This window comes from Felis catus, chromosome B2, assembly GCF_018350175.1.
Source record: "Felis catus isolate Fca126 chromosome B2, F.catus_Fca126_mat1.0, whole genome shotgun sequence".
NCBI classification, from domain to species: Eukaryota; Metazoa; Chordata; class Mammalia; order Carnivora; family Felidae; genus Felis; species Felis catus.
This window is the reverse complement of record NC_058372.1, coordinates 33,776,539-33,793,546: the sequence shown is the minus strand read 5'-3', so window position 1 is coordinate 33,793,546 and position 17,008 is coordinate 33,776,539. Positions and strand designations below refer to the sequence as shown.

Sequence of the window (17,008 nt, the reverse complement as noted above, 5' to 3'; positions counted from 1 at the left end):
CTCTCTCAAAAATAAATGAACATTAAAAGAAAACTTTAAAAAACTCAAAAAAATAAAAGTAAAATCTTTAAAACAAACAAACATGATTTCTCCTCAAAGAGCTTTCAGTCAAACTGGGAAGAAGATAACAATGTGAGTGGGAAGAAATTGGTACAGATTTTTTACTATAGAAATTACTAAAAGATTTGCTTTAAAGTAAACTCTGTGCCCAATGTGGGGCTCCAACTCATGACCCGTGATCAAGAATCACATGCTCTACCAACTGAGCCAGCCAAGTACCCCTAATTACTATAAGATTTTATTCAACAAATATTTATTAAGCTCCCACTGCACGCAGAGCAGTGTATTAGGTTCCGGAGATACAAAGATAAATTAGACATAGTCCCTGCCCTCAGGGATGTCATAGTCAGTGTTGTGGGGGGGAGGCTGCATCACAGAAATAGACAACAGTATTCCACTATTCTTGCCTCACCCTCCCTATCCAATTCAAGGAATAAGGCATTAGTGAGCCCATCAGATAACAGCAGCTTAGAGCCCAGCCATCTATACTTAGGCGCGACATCCACCTTGGGTCTGACACAGAGGATGCCCCATAGTAACCTCAATCCCACACTGATCCCAACCCCAGATGGATTCCCCCAGATTTTGCTCCAGCACAACATCTGTCTATGGAGCCCTTAGGATGTGATGGGTTGAGGGACAAGAGAAGAAGGAGCTAGTGGGGTTGAGAATAGAGGATGAGACCCAGGGGGTCCTGAGGGAAAGCTCCCCAGCAGGTAGAGAGAAGCCTGGGAGTGCAGGGGTGGGACCTCTCAGGTCATGGGCTGACCTTCTGGCCGCTGGATGCAGGTGTGCTGGTTGTCGCTGAGGAAGAAGCCCTCCCGGCAGTGGCACTCATAGCTGCCCATCATGTTGACACAGCTCTGCTGACAGCCACCATTGCCCTCGGCACACTCGTCCACATCTGTGTAGGATAGGTGGTTGGTGAGGCCATGGGGTGCAGGCCAGGCTCCAGAGTATGCCCTGAGACTTCAGCACCAAGGGCTGAAACAGTCTTAAGAATCCAGCACACACTTCCCGACTCTAATTCAGCACCCAGCCTCAGGCCAGCAAGTTCTCACCCACTCATCAGCTAATGTTTCACTGTTTTTGAAGAGGCCACCCAAAGAGGGCAGAGCTGGGGAGCTAAACAGGTGGAGAGGGGACATTTAAACCTGGCTCACTTAGGTGAAGACTTGCCTCCCTTTCACTCACTTGTCAGAATTGGGTGTGAAGCCAGGGGAAATCAGGAAAGGAGCCAGGGTAAGAGGCACAGAGGTGAAAATAAAGATGGAGACTGGTCAGGACGAGAAATGGGCAGTTGGTGGCAGCCAGGGAATGAGAGAACCTGGGATCTGGTTCAAAGTGCAGGGAGAACTATGGCCATGGTGCTGAGGTCTGAGGGGCAACAATGGGTAAAGGCAGCAAGCCTCAACTCCTCGCAGGGCAGGGACCATTTTTGTGGACAGGCTACGGCCCCATCCTTCCTCTCCTCCCTCCCCATGCCTGGGCTTGCTGCCATAGTCCCTAGCCTTTCTCCTATTTTGGTTTAACAAAACAGTCTGGTAGCTTGGCGAGGAGGGATGGGAGGAGAGCTGCCAGGCCACACCCTAATCACCACCCCAAATCACCACCCTCAGGTCCCAGAGCTAAGCTTATTTGGGGGCTCTCACTTGAATGCCTTGACTCCCTCTCTGTGCTACCTACTGCCCTCCCAAATCCATAGCCCCTCTCTGTCTTCCTTGGCCCAGGAGGCATCAGGGAGATTGGTCTCCAAACAGAGGAGCTGGAATTAGAGCTCCTGAGGCCCTCAACTGCTCCTCTCTTCCCATCCTCTCTGTTGACCCCTGAAACCCTGTCCTTTCCCCCATCTGGCCAAGGGCAGAGGGGCACGGATCCAGCAGGTTCCTGCCTGAGAGGTATACTTTCCTTTGCCTTATTCTTGTCCCTTCCCCCTCTGTCACTACACGCCTGATTTCTCCCCATCCGTCTTCCACTGTGGCCCATCCTACATTCCATCCTTCCATATGCTCCCTTCTAATCCAACCTTATGACTTTGCTGCTCTAGCCAAGTTCTTTCCTCCAATTCTCAGTGGAGAAACAGACCTGGGGCATGGATGACTTAGGGTTCCCCTAAAAGCCAAAGGAAGAGTTGAGGCTTTGAACCCCAACCCTGGGGTTAGGGTTAGGTAGACCTCTGCTCCCTCTGACCCTTTCCATACCTACTCATTCTGTTATCCCTCTGGCTAGTTTCCCCCCAAACACAGGGAAATAAGACTTGGTGAGAATCAGGGGCCTAGTAAGGTCAAAGGCAACCAAACACCAGAAGCTGATGTTTCCGGTCCTGCAGGAAACTGTCCTGGTCAAAGTGTCACAGCTTCTCTTTCCAAAGGAGTCCCCAAAGAGGCCCTCACAAATAACTGGGCAGAAAAGTGAGGTCCTTCCCGGTAGCTACAGTGGTGGGAGAGGTGGCCAGGGCTGGAGGGGGAAGGGTCCAGCAGGAATCAGGATGTAAAGGCCCGGGTTGGGAGTAGAAGCATGTAAGCCTGGTCCAAAGATGGAATGTGACTGGGTTTAGAGGCAGCTCTGTAGCAAGGAGGCTCTCAGACTAATAGAACGTCAGATAATTCACTGGTTTGGTCAGTTGGGGAAGCAGCCTAGCTGCTTTTCTGGGCATCATTCCTCTTACTTCTCTTCCTTTCCTGGTCTTCTAGTCTTCCAGTCTCCTATTTTTGTTCTGAGAGCAGAGAGGAAGAATTTGGAAAAGGACCCCTGGCTTCACATCTCAATTCCTGTTCTGCTATGGGCTTCAGTTTTTCTGCTTGGGGAAGAATCTGACATGGTCCCAGTAATTTTCCAAAAAGATGTGAGACCAAAGTTGAGTTTAGTGCCCTAGAGATTCTCCTATCTCTGCTCCAGCCCCTGGGACAAAGATCAGGTCAGATTGAGGCCTAAGAAGTGAGGAGAGGGTGAACCTGGAGATTGCAGGATGAGCTGGGAGAAAACCAGCCTCAAGGGCCAGAGGCTTCCCAGGGCCAGGGAAGAAGCACCATCATCATCACCATCATCATCATCATCAACAACAACATTCCTCCCATGTATTGAACACCTACTCTGCTAAGGATTGTACAGGGCTCTTTATACATGTTGTCTCATGGTGATTCACCCAACAGCCTTTGAGTGGGATATTACCATCCTCATTTTAGAGATGAGGAAACTGAGGTTCCCAGAGATTTAGTTGATTTGCCTAAGGCCCCACAGATAGTAAGCAGGAGAGCAAGGATCTGGTGCAGCCAAATCACCTTCCACCATGCTCTGCTCTATATGACTAAACCCACTATTGTCATCTTCTGACCCTTGCCCTGGGAGCACTTGCTAGCACCATCTCCTCTGCTGTTTTTCATCCAGCAGCAGGATTATTTCATCCTCAGTGCCCCGTCTCAAAGGGGAGACTGACCTTGTTCTCTATTTTGTGAGAATGCCACTTTCTGATCACCTTCCTCTTCTTGCCTGGGGACTGGGAAGGGCTGAAAACACCTCCTCCCCCACAAGACAGCCCCTGCCCACACCTCCTCTCCCTTGCTCACCCAGACAATTGTGTCCATCATGTGCCAGGTGGAATCCATCATAGCAGGTGCATCGGTAATTTCCAGGGATGTTGACACAGTCATGCACACAACCTGCATTATCTTCTCGTTCACACTCATCCACATCTGTGAACAAAGAGGATCTGAGGCAGCTGGACATGCCTCCCACTGTCCACCCCTGTGTTCAGCTTTGTGGTGGTTATGTATGTGTGTGTGTGTATAACCTTCTCTGTGTGTGTTTACATAATTACTTTCATAGCCTGCAAACCATTTTGCATTTTACTATTGTTTATCTAAACTTAAGTCTTAAACATTTTCACGTCTCCCCCCAGTCTTTCTAATTACCACTGTACATAGTTGCAGAATATTCCACTGTGTTGCCAAATCATAATTCATTAATCTATTCTCTATTGTTAGATCCCTTCCATTTATTTTATTATTGTAAATAATGCATTAAAGGACATCTCCTGTGTGTTATTTTCTTTGAATTTCCCTTGAGTAGGTTCCCAAGAATAAAATTTCTGGGTCAAAGGGTATAAATACTTTTTAAATTTCCTGCTGGTGTGACAAAAATCACTTTTCAATTCATAGTGTCACCAAGAATTAACGAGTGTACCTTGTCCGCTAAAGTGTTACCAACACTGAAGGTCATAAATTTAAAATAACATCTCAAGACTGCTTTAATTTGCATTGCTTTAATTATGAGGGGGGAAGAATGTGTTTGTTTATGGTATGAAATTCCCTTGGAGTAAACTGTTCTCATCCTGTGGGTATGGTGTAAGGGTCTAAAGATGGAGGTTCCAATGTCAGGGAGCCTCAGGCCTCAGTCCTGTGATCCTGATCCACCGCCCCCCCCCCCCCCGCCCCCGGCCAAGCTGTGAGGCTGTGAACTATTCCCAGCAGAACCTCAGCTAGCCTATATGGTGCCTTTGAGCAAATGAGAAAATGGTGCCCTCTCTGGGAAAAAAGTAGCTGGCCACCACTCCCAAGCCCCTTCTCCATGCCAGCAGGGACTGCAGGCCTTACTGTCCTGCACAGTGTGGCTAACTCTGGGCAGTGGCACCCATTTCCACACTCAAGCAGGCCCCCCCCCCTTCTCCAGGCACCCTCCCCACCTCACCTTTGCAGTGTTTACCATCCCCTGTGTAGCCAGACTTGCAGATGCACTTGTATGACCGTGGGGTGTTCTGGCAGATAGCATCAATGTGGCAGTTGTCGGTCCCCTCCACACATTCGTCCACATCTGGCAGGGGCAGAGGAGGCACTTGAGACCCTCTGTCAGTGCATTCCAAGGGGTGTCTTGAAGGTGGTTCCCTAAGGGCAAAATCCCTTCTCCTCTAATGTAGAGACAGTGACCCCTCCAGAAGCAGGTGCTCTTCCACACCCTTCTGATTTCAGAGTGGGCTGACTCTGTAATTTCAGGAATTCAGAAAGAGCCCCCACTCCCCTCAGAAATACTTAATCCACAATGACAGCTAAAATTCCATCATTTGAAACACTTCTCTTTGATTGAAAAACAAACAAAAAACCCTTGGAATGGGTAGCACACTTACCTTGACTAGAAATGTTCAACTTAGCATGAATTAGTTTACCTCACTTCGGAGCAGGCTTAGAGGGAGGGGGAAGAGAAGAGGCATGGGGACAGTGGCCTCTGGAAAAGTGGCAGGGTCCAGCGGCCCTTGGTAATTGAGGGAGGAAGAAAGGAAGGAGAAGGGGCCACCTGAGAAATCCTCATCTGCCTCACAATTCTGCTTGAGACCAGGCCTGCTCCCACTTGCCCATCGTTGTGCGAAGAATCGTGAGAGGAAAGAAGTTCCATCCTGGAAGATTTCCCTCAGACCCTGTGCTGTCAACAGCAGAGGGACTGGGACCTGGCAGGGGCTGGTATCAGCAATCTGAAGCCTGATAAGTGGAGCCCTTGTGACTGTCCAGTTGACTCAGGCTCATCAGTCTGCCTCCCTGAACTCTTCCCTCTAACCCAAGGTGTTCCTCTTGCTCCTGGCTCTCACTCTGGCACAAGGTGCTACTCTACTCACAGAGCTATGTTCAAGGAAGAAGCAGCCAAAATCTAGCCAAAAAGAGGATGGTTCTGAAAGGACCTAGGAAAGAGAATCATTGATCGTCTTTGCGCAAAAGATTCCAACTTCTGAGGCAATATTTTGGTGTACATAAAGCTGAGCTAAAATATGGCTAAATGTTGCATTCAGTTGACGATGTTTTATAGGGTGTTTTTGTGAAAGGTACTATACTGAAGGCCATGGAGGCTCAGCAGTGACTCGGCCCAGCCAAAAAGGAGAGACAAATAAGTAATACGAAGCAGGGTGTGGTTGAGTGCCCCAAAGACATTAGAGAAAAGAGGAGGGGGTCCTCAACCCTGGCTACACATCATCAGAGTTAACTCTCTAGGAGATGCCCAGCACCATCCCCAGAGGTTCTGGTCAACTAGCCCTCAGTATTTTTCTAAAGCTCCCCAGGTGAGTCCAATGTGCAGCCAGGCCTGACCACCTCTATTAAAAGGAAGATCAGAGGAGGAAGAGATTACTTCTAGCTGTGAACTGGGAAACCCAAGTGTATAAGTAGCAATGTGCAAATAAAGAAATGGGATTTGAAATCAAGACAGTGCATGGGGTGCCTGAGTGGCTCAGTTGGTTAAGCATCCTACTTCGGCTCAGGTCATGATCTGATGGTTTGTGGGTTGGAGCCCTGTGTTGGGCTCTGTGCTGACAGCTCAGAGCCTAGACCCTGCTTCAGATTCTGTGTCTTCCTCTCTCTCTCTGCTCTCCCCCACTCGTGCTCTGTCTCTGTTTCTTAAAAGTGAGTAAATGTAAAAAAAAATTTTTTTAAAGAAATCAAGACAGTGTAGAATTGCCTGGCTTTTGTTAAAATGCAGATTCTCAGCACTTATCGCCAAGCTATGGAATCCAAATCCTTAAGGTGCTTGATTTATTTTCACTGAACCTGAATGAGTGAGTGGACCAGTAACTGCTCTCAATTTATAGACACCCATGAGCCCTAGCTTGAAACGGTTAATTGTCTTCTGTTTTCGTATTTCAAGAAGTACTTCAGGGGCAAGGACTGAGGCTTCCTGAGGCTAAGAAGAGAATTGGAATTTGGAAGAGTGCCCCCAAACACCCTGCCTCAAATCTTCTGAGCTTCTATTCAGCTCTGCAATCTACCTTCCAACTCTCTTCGACTGCTCTGCAGTCAGCCGTGCTGGGTGATTCTAACTGCCGTAACTCACACTCTTCACCTCATTCAGCCTCTGTAGTCACGGTGTCTGCCTACTGGCCCACCCTGGGAACTCATGGGAAACACCCTGGGAAAGAACAGAGAAGGGGGGCATGAAGACTAGTTCATAAGAGAGGGCAAGAAGGAGCTCTGTAGAAAGTAAGAGCCTGCATGGAGTATCAGTTGGTTCAACTGATGGAGAATAAATGGTACCAAGAAATGTACTCTCATAAATAGAGCCTAAGCTCTGGAACCAGTCAATCTCAGATTCAAATCCAGCTCTACCTCTCTAGGGAGGCTTTTCTGATTCTCTTATTTCTTTCTCTTCAAAATGGGGATAATACTGCTCATGAAAGTCTGCGAATAGTTGATAAGCTAATTTGTGTAAAGTACCTAATAACATGGCTGGTAAATAATATGTTCCCAATGTAGAGAAGCTGGTTCTGACAACAGGTACCCTAGGACTGTGCTGTCTATATGATGGTAGCCATGAGGCACATATGGCTACTTAAATTTAAATTAATTTAAAATTCTGTTTATCAGTTGCATTAGGCCAAATGCTCAATAGCCATATGTGGCTAGTGGCCGCCATCAGTGGACAGCACTTCCAACATCACAGGAAGTCCTATTGGAACACTGCTCTCAGAATTAAGAAGGGGTACTCTTAGGCCCGGGGGGATCAAAAAACTTCCTGAGAAGTGGGATTCAAGTAGAGTTTTGGAGGTTGGATAAACATTTGACAGTCAGAAGAAAGAGATTTCAAATGTGGCTAAATGTATGAAGAAAGACAAGGCACCCAGAGGTCCTGTCCTTATTGTCTGTCCCTGCATTTATACACACTCTCCATGGTGGGGAAAGTTTGGTGTGTGTGTGTTTTTTTTTTTTTTTTAACTAATTCCAATGTTTGAATGGCCTAAGGCTTGGTTTATATATTCTTATTGGGTCCCTGGAGGAGGGGGGACTGGATGATTGATCGCCCCCTCCTTGTGGTGACCCTTGTAAGTCTTCGAGGCTGGCATGGGGCACTGGACAATCCCAGTGGCTAATAATCATCCTGTCTGTCCTGCTTTGAGCCGTCTTCTGTTCTTGCCATCTCTTCCCCAACAGCCAGCAGGGCAGTTTGGAACCCCATCTAGAAGCTCTCCCTCTGGGGCCATCTCAGAGGTACATGCCTACCTCTGAATCCCTGGGTGCTTCGCTGGAGTCTGCACCAGGCTCTCTGGGCTCTCAGTTCTTTCCTTTGCCTCCTGTTCCCTGCTAACTAGTACCAGAGTGCCCCCAGTGCTGATGGCAGCAAACCCAGGCTTCCTGGTAATGCCTTTAGACTCTTCCAGCACCTGGGCTTCTCCCACCATCCTACCCACAACCTCATCTCCCTGCTCAGAGTGCTTCTCCTTCTCCAGCAAAGAGTCTCTGCTCTGGAAGACTTTGTCTTCTACCTACTCCCCCTACAACATCTAAGCCTTCTGCCCCCGTCCAAGCATTCACACACATCTCCTTCTTCACATTGGATATGCAGTCCTCCCTTTTCTAGCCATTCTGTTCCCAGCTTCCCAAATCTGGCTCAAAATGGTCTTCCCCGAAGCCCTTCCTGGTAAGCCCTATTCCTAAAGAGTTTCAGGTCCCAGAGGACTCTGTTTGCCTCGGCTCACTTGCTGCCATTGCTAAGTTGCTCTGCTAATGCTGAATGCCGTCTCGTCTGGCATGTTCAACTTTCCTCACTTGGCTGGTTATTCACTGAGGACAGGACCCTTCAACCATTTGAATGGAATCTTTCGAAGCAGTTCAGGCCTAAAATAGAGCTCTGAAATAGGGCCCCAAATTATATCCAGTGTCTCCTCCTTTTGCCAGTCCATTCTTTCAGAGCTCCCTTCACCACATCTGCCCACCCACGATTTGTCCATGCAGGGAATCCCTTCAATACCCATGGGAATAGTCTCATTTCAGCTCTGAGGGTGCAAGTATTTTCTACCGACCTGACAAACAGTGGATGCTAGTTGGACATGGATTGGTTTAGACTGGTGATTCCCGACCCTGGCTACACACTGGGATTCCCTGGGGGCCTTTTTAAAAATGTGGATATCTAGGCACTCTTCTAGACCAGCTGCATCTGGATTTCCAGGGTGAGGCTGGGCTGCTGTCTGTCTTCCTTTCCCAACTCAGATAATGTGAATAGATCATTTGCCTGACCTGGGAAGACACTGGGGGCAGCAAGATGACAGAGTGTTTGAGAAAAGGGTTTCTGGAGTGATACTGTGTCAGTTCAAATGCCAGTTCTACCAGTGTCTGTGTGGTCCTGGGCCAGCTTCTGAACTTCCCTGCTCCTTTCTCTGTAAATGGGAATTATAATGATAGTGCCTCCTCATGGGGCTGCCATGAACATCAAATTAGTTAATACTAATCAAGTATTTAGCGCTGCAGCACAGGCATATAGTAAGTGCTCAAAAAGGTTCGCCATTTTTATTCCTTCTCTCCAACTTTCTCCTCAGTATCATTTCTGAACCCATCTCTGCTCCTCCCTTCCCCTTATCGGAGCCCCATTTCAGGCCTGGTGTGGGGAAATGCGGCACCGAGAGAGCATGTGATGGTACAGGGAACTTTGGAGAGACACAGCCCTGAAGGTACCTTCTCCACCACCTGCCCCACCCAGGCTGGAAGCTGCCCGAGATGGAGGATGAAGTATATAAGAGGCCAGTTTTAACCAAAAAGCTGCTCTCCACAATCCTTTGTGATTGCTATCCATTTGTGCTTTTACCACCACCCCAGGTATGGGGCTGGATCAAAAGCTGAATTGGGGGAGAGTGGCAGCTGCAGAGATACTACAGATAAGACCTCCCTGCCTCACCCTCTCCTGGCATGAATGCATGGGTCTGTAACTGCAACAGCTTTCCCCAGCACCATCTGACATTTCTTCTGGATTTGCTTCAGCACCTAGCAGAAGGCTCCATAAACTCTGCTCAGTATGGAGAGGACGGGTGGGATGTGGGGGTGGCGTACAAAGGAGGAGAGGGCAGACCAGAAAGGGTGGATTATTTGAACATAGGCAATCCTAAGATTCTCTTCTGAGGATGGGGAAGTATACCCCAAAAGGAAAGCAGGAGGACCCTCAAGGAAACACTTCATCTACTTCAAAATTTGGCCCAAGTCCAGCTCAAGAATAACAACAAATGGAAATGAGCAGAATGCAGGCTGCAGATAAGCAGACACCCCTAGGGAAAACCTACCCACCTTTACATTACTACAGTAGTTACCCTACCATTCACAGCAGCTGGGGGTAGTGTGGGCAGATTGGCTGGGCCCGGTGAGAAGGTCCAAAGCAGCCTGCCTGGGGTCCTAATGTGCCCACCTGACTGACATCCTTCTTGCCCAGGCCAGGTTGGCCCCAGGGTATGTGGGCTTAGTGCAGGCTCTCTGATCTCCTGACCAATCACTTGTGATACCCTTGCATGCTGCCTTGTACCATTATTTAACTTTTATTTAGTTCACATGTATTACCTTCCTCCTGACGCCTTCCTGAGGCTGTGGCTTCCGAATCTTTGAAAGCCACATGGCTGCTAGAAGGGAGTTGAACATATTCATTCAGCCACTCAACAAAAAATTATTGCGCATTTGCAACATGCCAAACACTGTGCCAGGAGCTGGGCATCCAGCTGTGAACAAGATAGAGTAATATACTTGAGGCATTCAGTAAATATTTGTAAAACAGATGGGTGGATGTATCGGCGGATAGATGGATGGATTGGTGGGTAAGTGGATGAGTTCCATATTTGTGGCATCTTCTCTGTCCTATGTTACTACAAGGAAAAAGCTTTCTATCTTCCTATGACTACCCCCCCTACTGTTCTAGGTGGAGAGCAGTCCTAGGAAATTTATCTTAAATTAAGGGTAAGGGGATAGGAAACTCAGAGAAAGGAAGATACCCACTTAAAGGCATCCATTTGGTGACGGCAGAGGCCAGAAGAGACTGGGACCAATGAATCCAGGGTATAGGAATAGGATCCATAGGCTCTCAGGGTCTTCAGATAGTATCTGGAGCTGCTCTGGTGTCTCTTCAGAACATCCTTATTCAATAGATGTTCTCCAGCCTCAGTGTTAACTAGCTCTTGATGACAGGGCACCAGGGTCTACTTGAGACCAGCATACTATTACTGCTCCTGAACTTTCCTCCATGTTAAGTAACATCCAAAGCAGAACCACCTTTGGCCATGACACCCTAACCTGCAGCCTGCACACACATACCTGTATGTGTGTACATTTACCCTACCTCTAGATCAAAAGGGCAACTCGGGAAACCGGTGGAGCCTGGCTTCCTAGCTATGGCTTCTCAGGCTGTCTTCCCGATTTGGAACTGGGTGGAGACTCTGTGACCTCAACTGGAGCCTGGGCCCATCCTCAGCCTGGGCAAAGTGTAGGCAGGGGCAAAGAAGGCCTGGAGAGAGTCCAGGAAATCATACAAATGACCCCAAGGAGAGGAGACAGAGCACTTTCTTCTTTTTATTAAAAAAAAAAAAAAAAAAAAAAGTAGGCTTCCTCTTATATAAGCTTAGCCTACTCAGCTGAAGAGCCAGGAAAAGAACTTGGTGCCTGGTGACTGGAGGAGAGTGGGGCTGACCTGAGAGCCTTATCACCATCAAGAGGCCTTGATGAGTTTCTCTCTGAAGTTCCTATCACCTTATCCCTAAACTAGCTCCTTGCTCATCTGAATGTACCCCACATGGACAATAATTTTCTCCTTTTCAGTGTGGACAGATGAAACCAACCCTGAGTCAGAGGCCTTCAGAGGCTGGGTTGGTAGGGGATCCTAGGGGGAGGGAGGAAAGAATAGAACACTGGAGAGACGGGGGCAGGGAGGCAGGTGGTGGGCAAAGGCAGGTTCCAGTTTCATGATTTATCAGTCTGATCTCTTTAAACTGATGGAGAAAATAACGTAAACAACGATGATGTCAGGTGATGCATAATTAGGTGTGCAGAGCTTTCACATACGTTATTTCACGTGGTCCTCAAATGGTCCTGTCTCTCAATACATAGATGGGGAACAAGCCCAGAGAGGGAAAGAGCAAACAGCTTGTGCAGAGCCAGACCCTGGGTTTTCTGACTCCTCATTCAGCACTTGCTCACTACGTGCTATTATCTATAAACACCTGAGGGAGTAATCCATGCCTTAGTCATTGTGTCCCCCCCCCCCACCCCCCAACTCTGCCCCAACTCAGCACGTGGTTCAGCATGAAGCAAGCATCTGATACATAACCATGGAATGGCCTGGAACTGACATCTGGATGTTCCTGGTAGGAAATCAGCAGTAGGCATGTGGGTGCCCGGAGGCTTTGGGCATGGGGGTAGCTGGAGGGAGGGCAGGGCTGAGTGGTGGGCAAGGAAGGAGGGCAGTGCAGTATGGTAGGCACAGACAGATGTGCAATGAGGAAGGGGTGGCAGTGTGGCAGAGGGCAGGTGTCTCCTGCCCTTGGATTCACTATGCTGGGCCAAGCAGCTGGTTAGAAACAAAAACAAACACCAGGGATACAGGTTCCTGCTGTTAACAGCTTCAAACCGCCAGAGGAAAACTCCAAATAAATATAATTAGAAACTTGTAAAAACGTCCTCTCTGTAAACTTGCTCCCCAGGGTCTAGCCTTTAAGCTCCCCCTTTCTTCCAGTCCCCCTGCCCCCCATGTCCACATATCCCAACACTCTACCCTCACCCAGGGACTCCTTAGATCTGTTTCCTTATTCTGGATCTTCCCTCCAGCCTAGCAGCTCCTACCCAGGTTTTCCCTCAGCTTGTCACCATCAGTGACCAGATGTGGACAGCCCCTAGCTTGGGGCTCCAAAATCCAAACCCCACAGCTCTCTAGGGCTATGGTTACAGCCACAGGGAAACCATAGGTTAAGAGTGAGGGCCACAGTGCCCTATTTAGGAGTCATCTTTTCACCTATAGGGCCGAATCAGTGCATCCAATGGCAACTACAAAACAGTGCCTTGGTCTGAAAAGGGGAGAGTTGTCGAGGCTGGAGCAGAGTACAGAGGGCTAGTGTTGGAGCTGAGAATCTATGATGTAGGACCAAGGACTGGGGCCTAGGGGCCTTGCCCAGATAGTATTCAGTTCCCAGAATACAGACATTTCAGCTCCACTTTCCAATGTTGTTACACGCACGCTCAAACACACATTTGTTTTGTAGGGGCTGTTTTGAGGGGGAAATACTCTACTTAAAGACAGAGAGCTATCAGGTACTTGTGGCCCCAGGAAACTGAGGTGGAGCAAGAAGGGAGGAGTAGCCAAGTGACAGACTCAGGCAGGGAACAGTAGAGTAGGGTCCAGGGAAAAGAGGGCCTGAGTGTCAGGTGAGAAGCCTGCAGAGGCCTGGCTGCAGGACCAAGGCTTGCTATAGTGTCTTCTGCCTTTAGCAGGAAGGATCTCAATGAGATATGCAGAATCTCAGAGCTGAAAAGGACCCTACTGATACTCTAGTCCATTTTACAAGTGAGGAAGAGAATTTCAGTTATTTCCTCAAAGGCCCCAGTCCTCAGGCTCTGCATCTACCAAAACCCACTGGCACCAAATGCCCCAGCACATGCCATTTGGAGCTGACAGTACGTGGCATGGCAGGAGAATGGCCAGTCTGGTGACAGAGGGGCCAACGGGGGAGAGGGGAGGGTCTATGCCCCCTCTTAGCCCAGGTGACTGTCTCCTGTACCCCTCAAACATCCCTGGGTTGGCAATTGTATCACTTTCGCCCCAAGGACCAGCAGTCCCTGCTTCCAGACTCCTGTCTCATAACTGAGCCTGAAGAAGCTGTCCCCAGGTCTGGGCCTCTTGCGGGCACTGCCAGCCTCAGAGCAGCTCTGCAGTTTCCAGCCCTGACAGGGACTCTTTCTTACAAGCGGTCATGTGCTAGGGGTACAGGACGTCAAAGGAGGCCCACACCCTGACACGCGGGGACCAGAATCGGGAGCAGGACTGGGGTGAGTTCCGGCAGCGAGCCCCTCCACCTCCATCTTCTCAAGAGGGTCTGAAGCCATCCGTTCCCTTCCCCCACCCTCAATCCAAGGCACTGGACCAAGCCATTCCTCTTCTTTACTTCTCCAACGAAAACAAAACGCACACTGCCCCGCTTCCTTTTTCCTCTCACTGGAACACTGCGTGCGCGCGCGCGCGCGCACACACACACACACACACACACACACACACACACACACCCTGAGTCATGCACACGCACGCTCGCACGCCCCAGTGAACGCACACCTCACATTCCCAAACTCACACCCAGGGCCAGCTCCTTTTACAACAGGTCCCAGCCGCTCACATCTCAAACCGGTTCTCATGCTCTCAGATTCCTGAAGGTTTCAGAAAAAAATCTCATTTAGGGGTTGCTGATAACTCTCTTCTTTCTCTGCCTGTAGTAATTCTGGCCTCCGTGTCTTCTGTTCCCCTCTCTCATTCCACCCTGCAGACACTCCAGGAGATGAGGGGGAAGAAGTAGAGAAGTTCTTCCCTGGCTCCAGCCTTTCCCCACCACCCTGGGGGACATGTCACTGAGAGAGGAAAGGTCAAAGGGATTCCTGAGGAATTTCTAAGTAGTCCACCCCCCCTTCTCCACCCTTCTGGAAAAATGGGAGTAGGGGAGGAAGACAGGCTTAGAAGCAACTGATTGAAGATCAGGCTCCAAGAGTGGGGACTGACTCTCTCGCTCTCCCCAGTATGGCCTGGATGGGGCACGGGCAATAGCCGCTGCCGACGGGGCCACCCTCACCCGCTGACACGGTTATGGTTTTCATTTCATATTTTGGAGGGAGGGGCTAGGAGGAACAGTCCCCTCACTGTAAGAGCTGGCCACAGGAGCCTAGGGAAGCGGGGAGGAGAGGAAACAGCCACATTAAAGAGGAAGAGAGGGGTGGGGGAAAGAAAGAGAGAGACACACATACTCCCAGACAGAGACCCGGAGAGACGTACAGAGACAGAGAGACACTGTTTGCTGCCAGAGGAACGCTCTCAGTCCCAGGGATGGTGTTACTTGGAAATTCTAAATACAAGACTTTATCAAAAATTTATCCCTAATGAGAAGAGAAAACAACCAGGTAAACTAAACGGCCAGGCTGGCTCTCCTGAGCCAGCCCTGGGGACAAGTTTTCCCCGGGAGGCCAGGAGACCTTTTCATTCAGCTGTAACTTGAGCCCTAAGCAAGGATTAGGTCTTTTTAACCACTGCTGCACACCCCCCCCCCCAAAAAAAAGCAAAGCAAATTAATGCTTTTAAGTTAACAATTATCTGGGTTATCCAGTCTGTCTACTTTAAAATACAGAGACAGGCACTTGAAAAACACTCAAAACCATGTACCCTCATGCTCACTCACTCATAGTCACACAAGCTTACCCACCCACTCAATCCACACACAGTTCTCAAAGATACTAAAGTGTACATATCCACGCTTAATAACCAAATCACAGTAGACACTGACACCCAACTACATCACCTGTGGGTGAGCATGGTAAACTTCCCTCTCACACACACACTCACCTGTATACTCAGGGCTTCCTTCCTTGTCTCTCCCCATCCTCCCCATCCCTTTCCACTTTGGTTCTTTGGGAGGATGGAATCTCTGGAGAAAAGGCGCTTAAGTATATAGTACCTGTACTCTACATATAAACACACACCCGCACACACATATACACACTACACCCAGAGGTATAATAACTGTGCAAGGTATTTGCCAAGAGTTTCTATAATTTAAAGAAACCCACTAGAGCTTCCTTTAAAAACATGTGGCATAAGGGCACACCTGCTGGCACTAGTGACACCTAGGAGATATGTTTGGGAGCAAGGGATGACCACAGCACTCCCATCTATGGGTAAGGCTGCTTGTCACTACTTGTCCTTCCTGTGGCACTGGCCTGCAGATTGGGGTCCAGAGATAGCCCTCTAACCCAACAGACCTGTTGTTAGGCAATCTCTGGCAGTCCAGGTTGATATATTTCCTGAATAGCAGCATCAAAGGTAGCTGAAATGACAAGTTTCCACTCTATGCCAGACTAGACTCAGGGATCAGAAGGAAGGAAGATGCACAGCTAATTGCAGCCCAGTCAGAGTGAGTGTGGCCTGAATAGGAGATAAATAGTGAACAAAACTCTTAGTAAGTTCCTTGAGGGCAGGGGCCTCCACTCTGGCTGCATATCCCCACAGCACCCAGCAGGGTGTCTGATGAAAGAGGAAGCACCTCGGAGGGATTCTGAGTCCTTCTGTCCCTGAACAATGAGCTGATCTCCGCTTGGCACCTGTCCCTTCTAGGAGTCTCCATCAGCCCTGGGAACCCCCTTGAATATACTCTTTGCTCCCCCTTTTGCCCTCAGCCCCCCCAGCCTCACTAGGCCACTACAGACACTGGCTCCAAGTTGAAAGAGGTCCTTATCTTGTCTCTAGATTACTCGAATGAAATCTGTTCCTTCCTTCAGACTAAACTCCCTAGCTAATTCCATGTTATGAGTAAGTCAGCACACACTACAAAAGCCAGCTTTGTTTATGAAAACACAAGCAAATCCACAGTGGGAGAGGGGCTGCTCCCAGGCTGGGGGTGGCAGTGGTCGTGGGCTGTCTGGAAGCAGGATGGGAGAAGAGGCAGTTTGGGGTGGGAAGGGGTGGGGGTGGGGTCTGGTCTGTGACAGCTGAGAATCTCTAGTACTCGGGTTCTGTTAAAGGACAGGTTGGAGGAGGAAGGGGGTGGTTGAAGAGGCAGTGTTTGGGAGAGGAGGATGGCATTGATATGGCACCTTCCTTTTAATGAAGTGGGAGCCTATCCAGTACACAGAGCAGCTTAAGGGCCAGGTGCTCAGTCTCCGGGGACACAGCGACCCGACTGCCAGAGACTCAGGCTTCCCCAACTCCCAAGTTCAACTTTCCCTTCTGGCTCAGCCACTTCCACACCCCAGCTTGGCTTCAGGAGCCCCTGGGACAATAGGCAGAATCATATCCTCCTCAGCAAAGCGTTGCCAGGAGGAATTTTCTTTTTGTCCACATAAATCTCTTCCTGGGTGAGGACATGATGGGGGAAGGGTGCAGCAAGAGGTCAAGGGGGAGGGGAGGCTGTCCCCAAGAGATCTGTAGCCCACCAGCCTGGTTTCTGCCAGCAAAGCCTTGGGACTGGCCAGGCAATGAGCCTGGGGTC

General features: G+C 49.2%; 1 protein-coding gene and 1 long non-coding RNA gene across 12 annotated transcripts in view; one reads left to right on the top strand and one right to left on the bottom strand.

The window, feature by feature from the left end:
• Nucleotides 1–17,008, top strand: part of LOC123385346 — a 75,653-nt gene that overhangs the window by 26,362 nt on the left and 32,283 nt on the right. The window lies entirely within an intron of this gene.
• The window catches only part of SCUBE3 (signal peptide, CUB domain and EGF like domain containing 3), a 38,008-nt gene that overhangs the window by 20,035 nt on the left and 965 nt on the right, over nucleotides 1–17,008 (bottom strand). For all 11 annotated transcript variants that reach the window (XM_019831576.3, XM_023253882.2, XM_023253885.2 and 8 more), the window contains exons 2-4: nucleotides 4,747–4,869; nucleotides 3,627–3,752; nucleotides 830–964 (exon numbers count right to left, since the gene is read on the bottom strand). In XM_019831576.3, coding sequence (XP_019687135.2) covers nucleotides 830–964; nucleotides 3,627–3,752; nucleotides 4,747–4,869 — 384 coding nt within the window. The remainder of the gene's footprint in view (nucleotides 1–829; nucleotides 965–3,626; nucleotides 3,753–4,746; nucleotides 4,870–17,008) is intronic.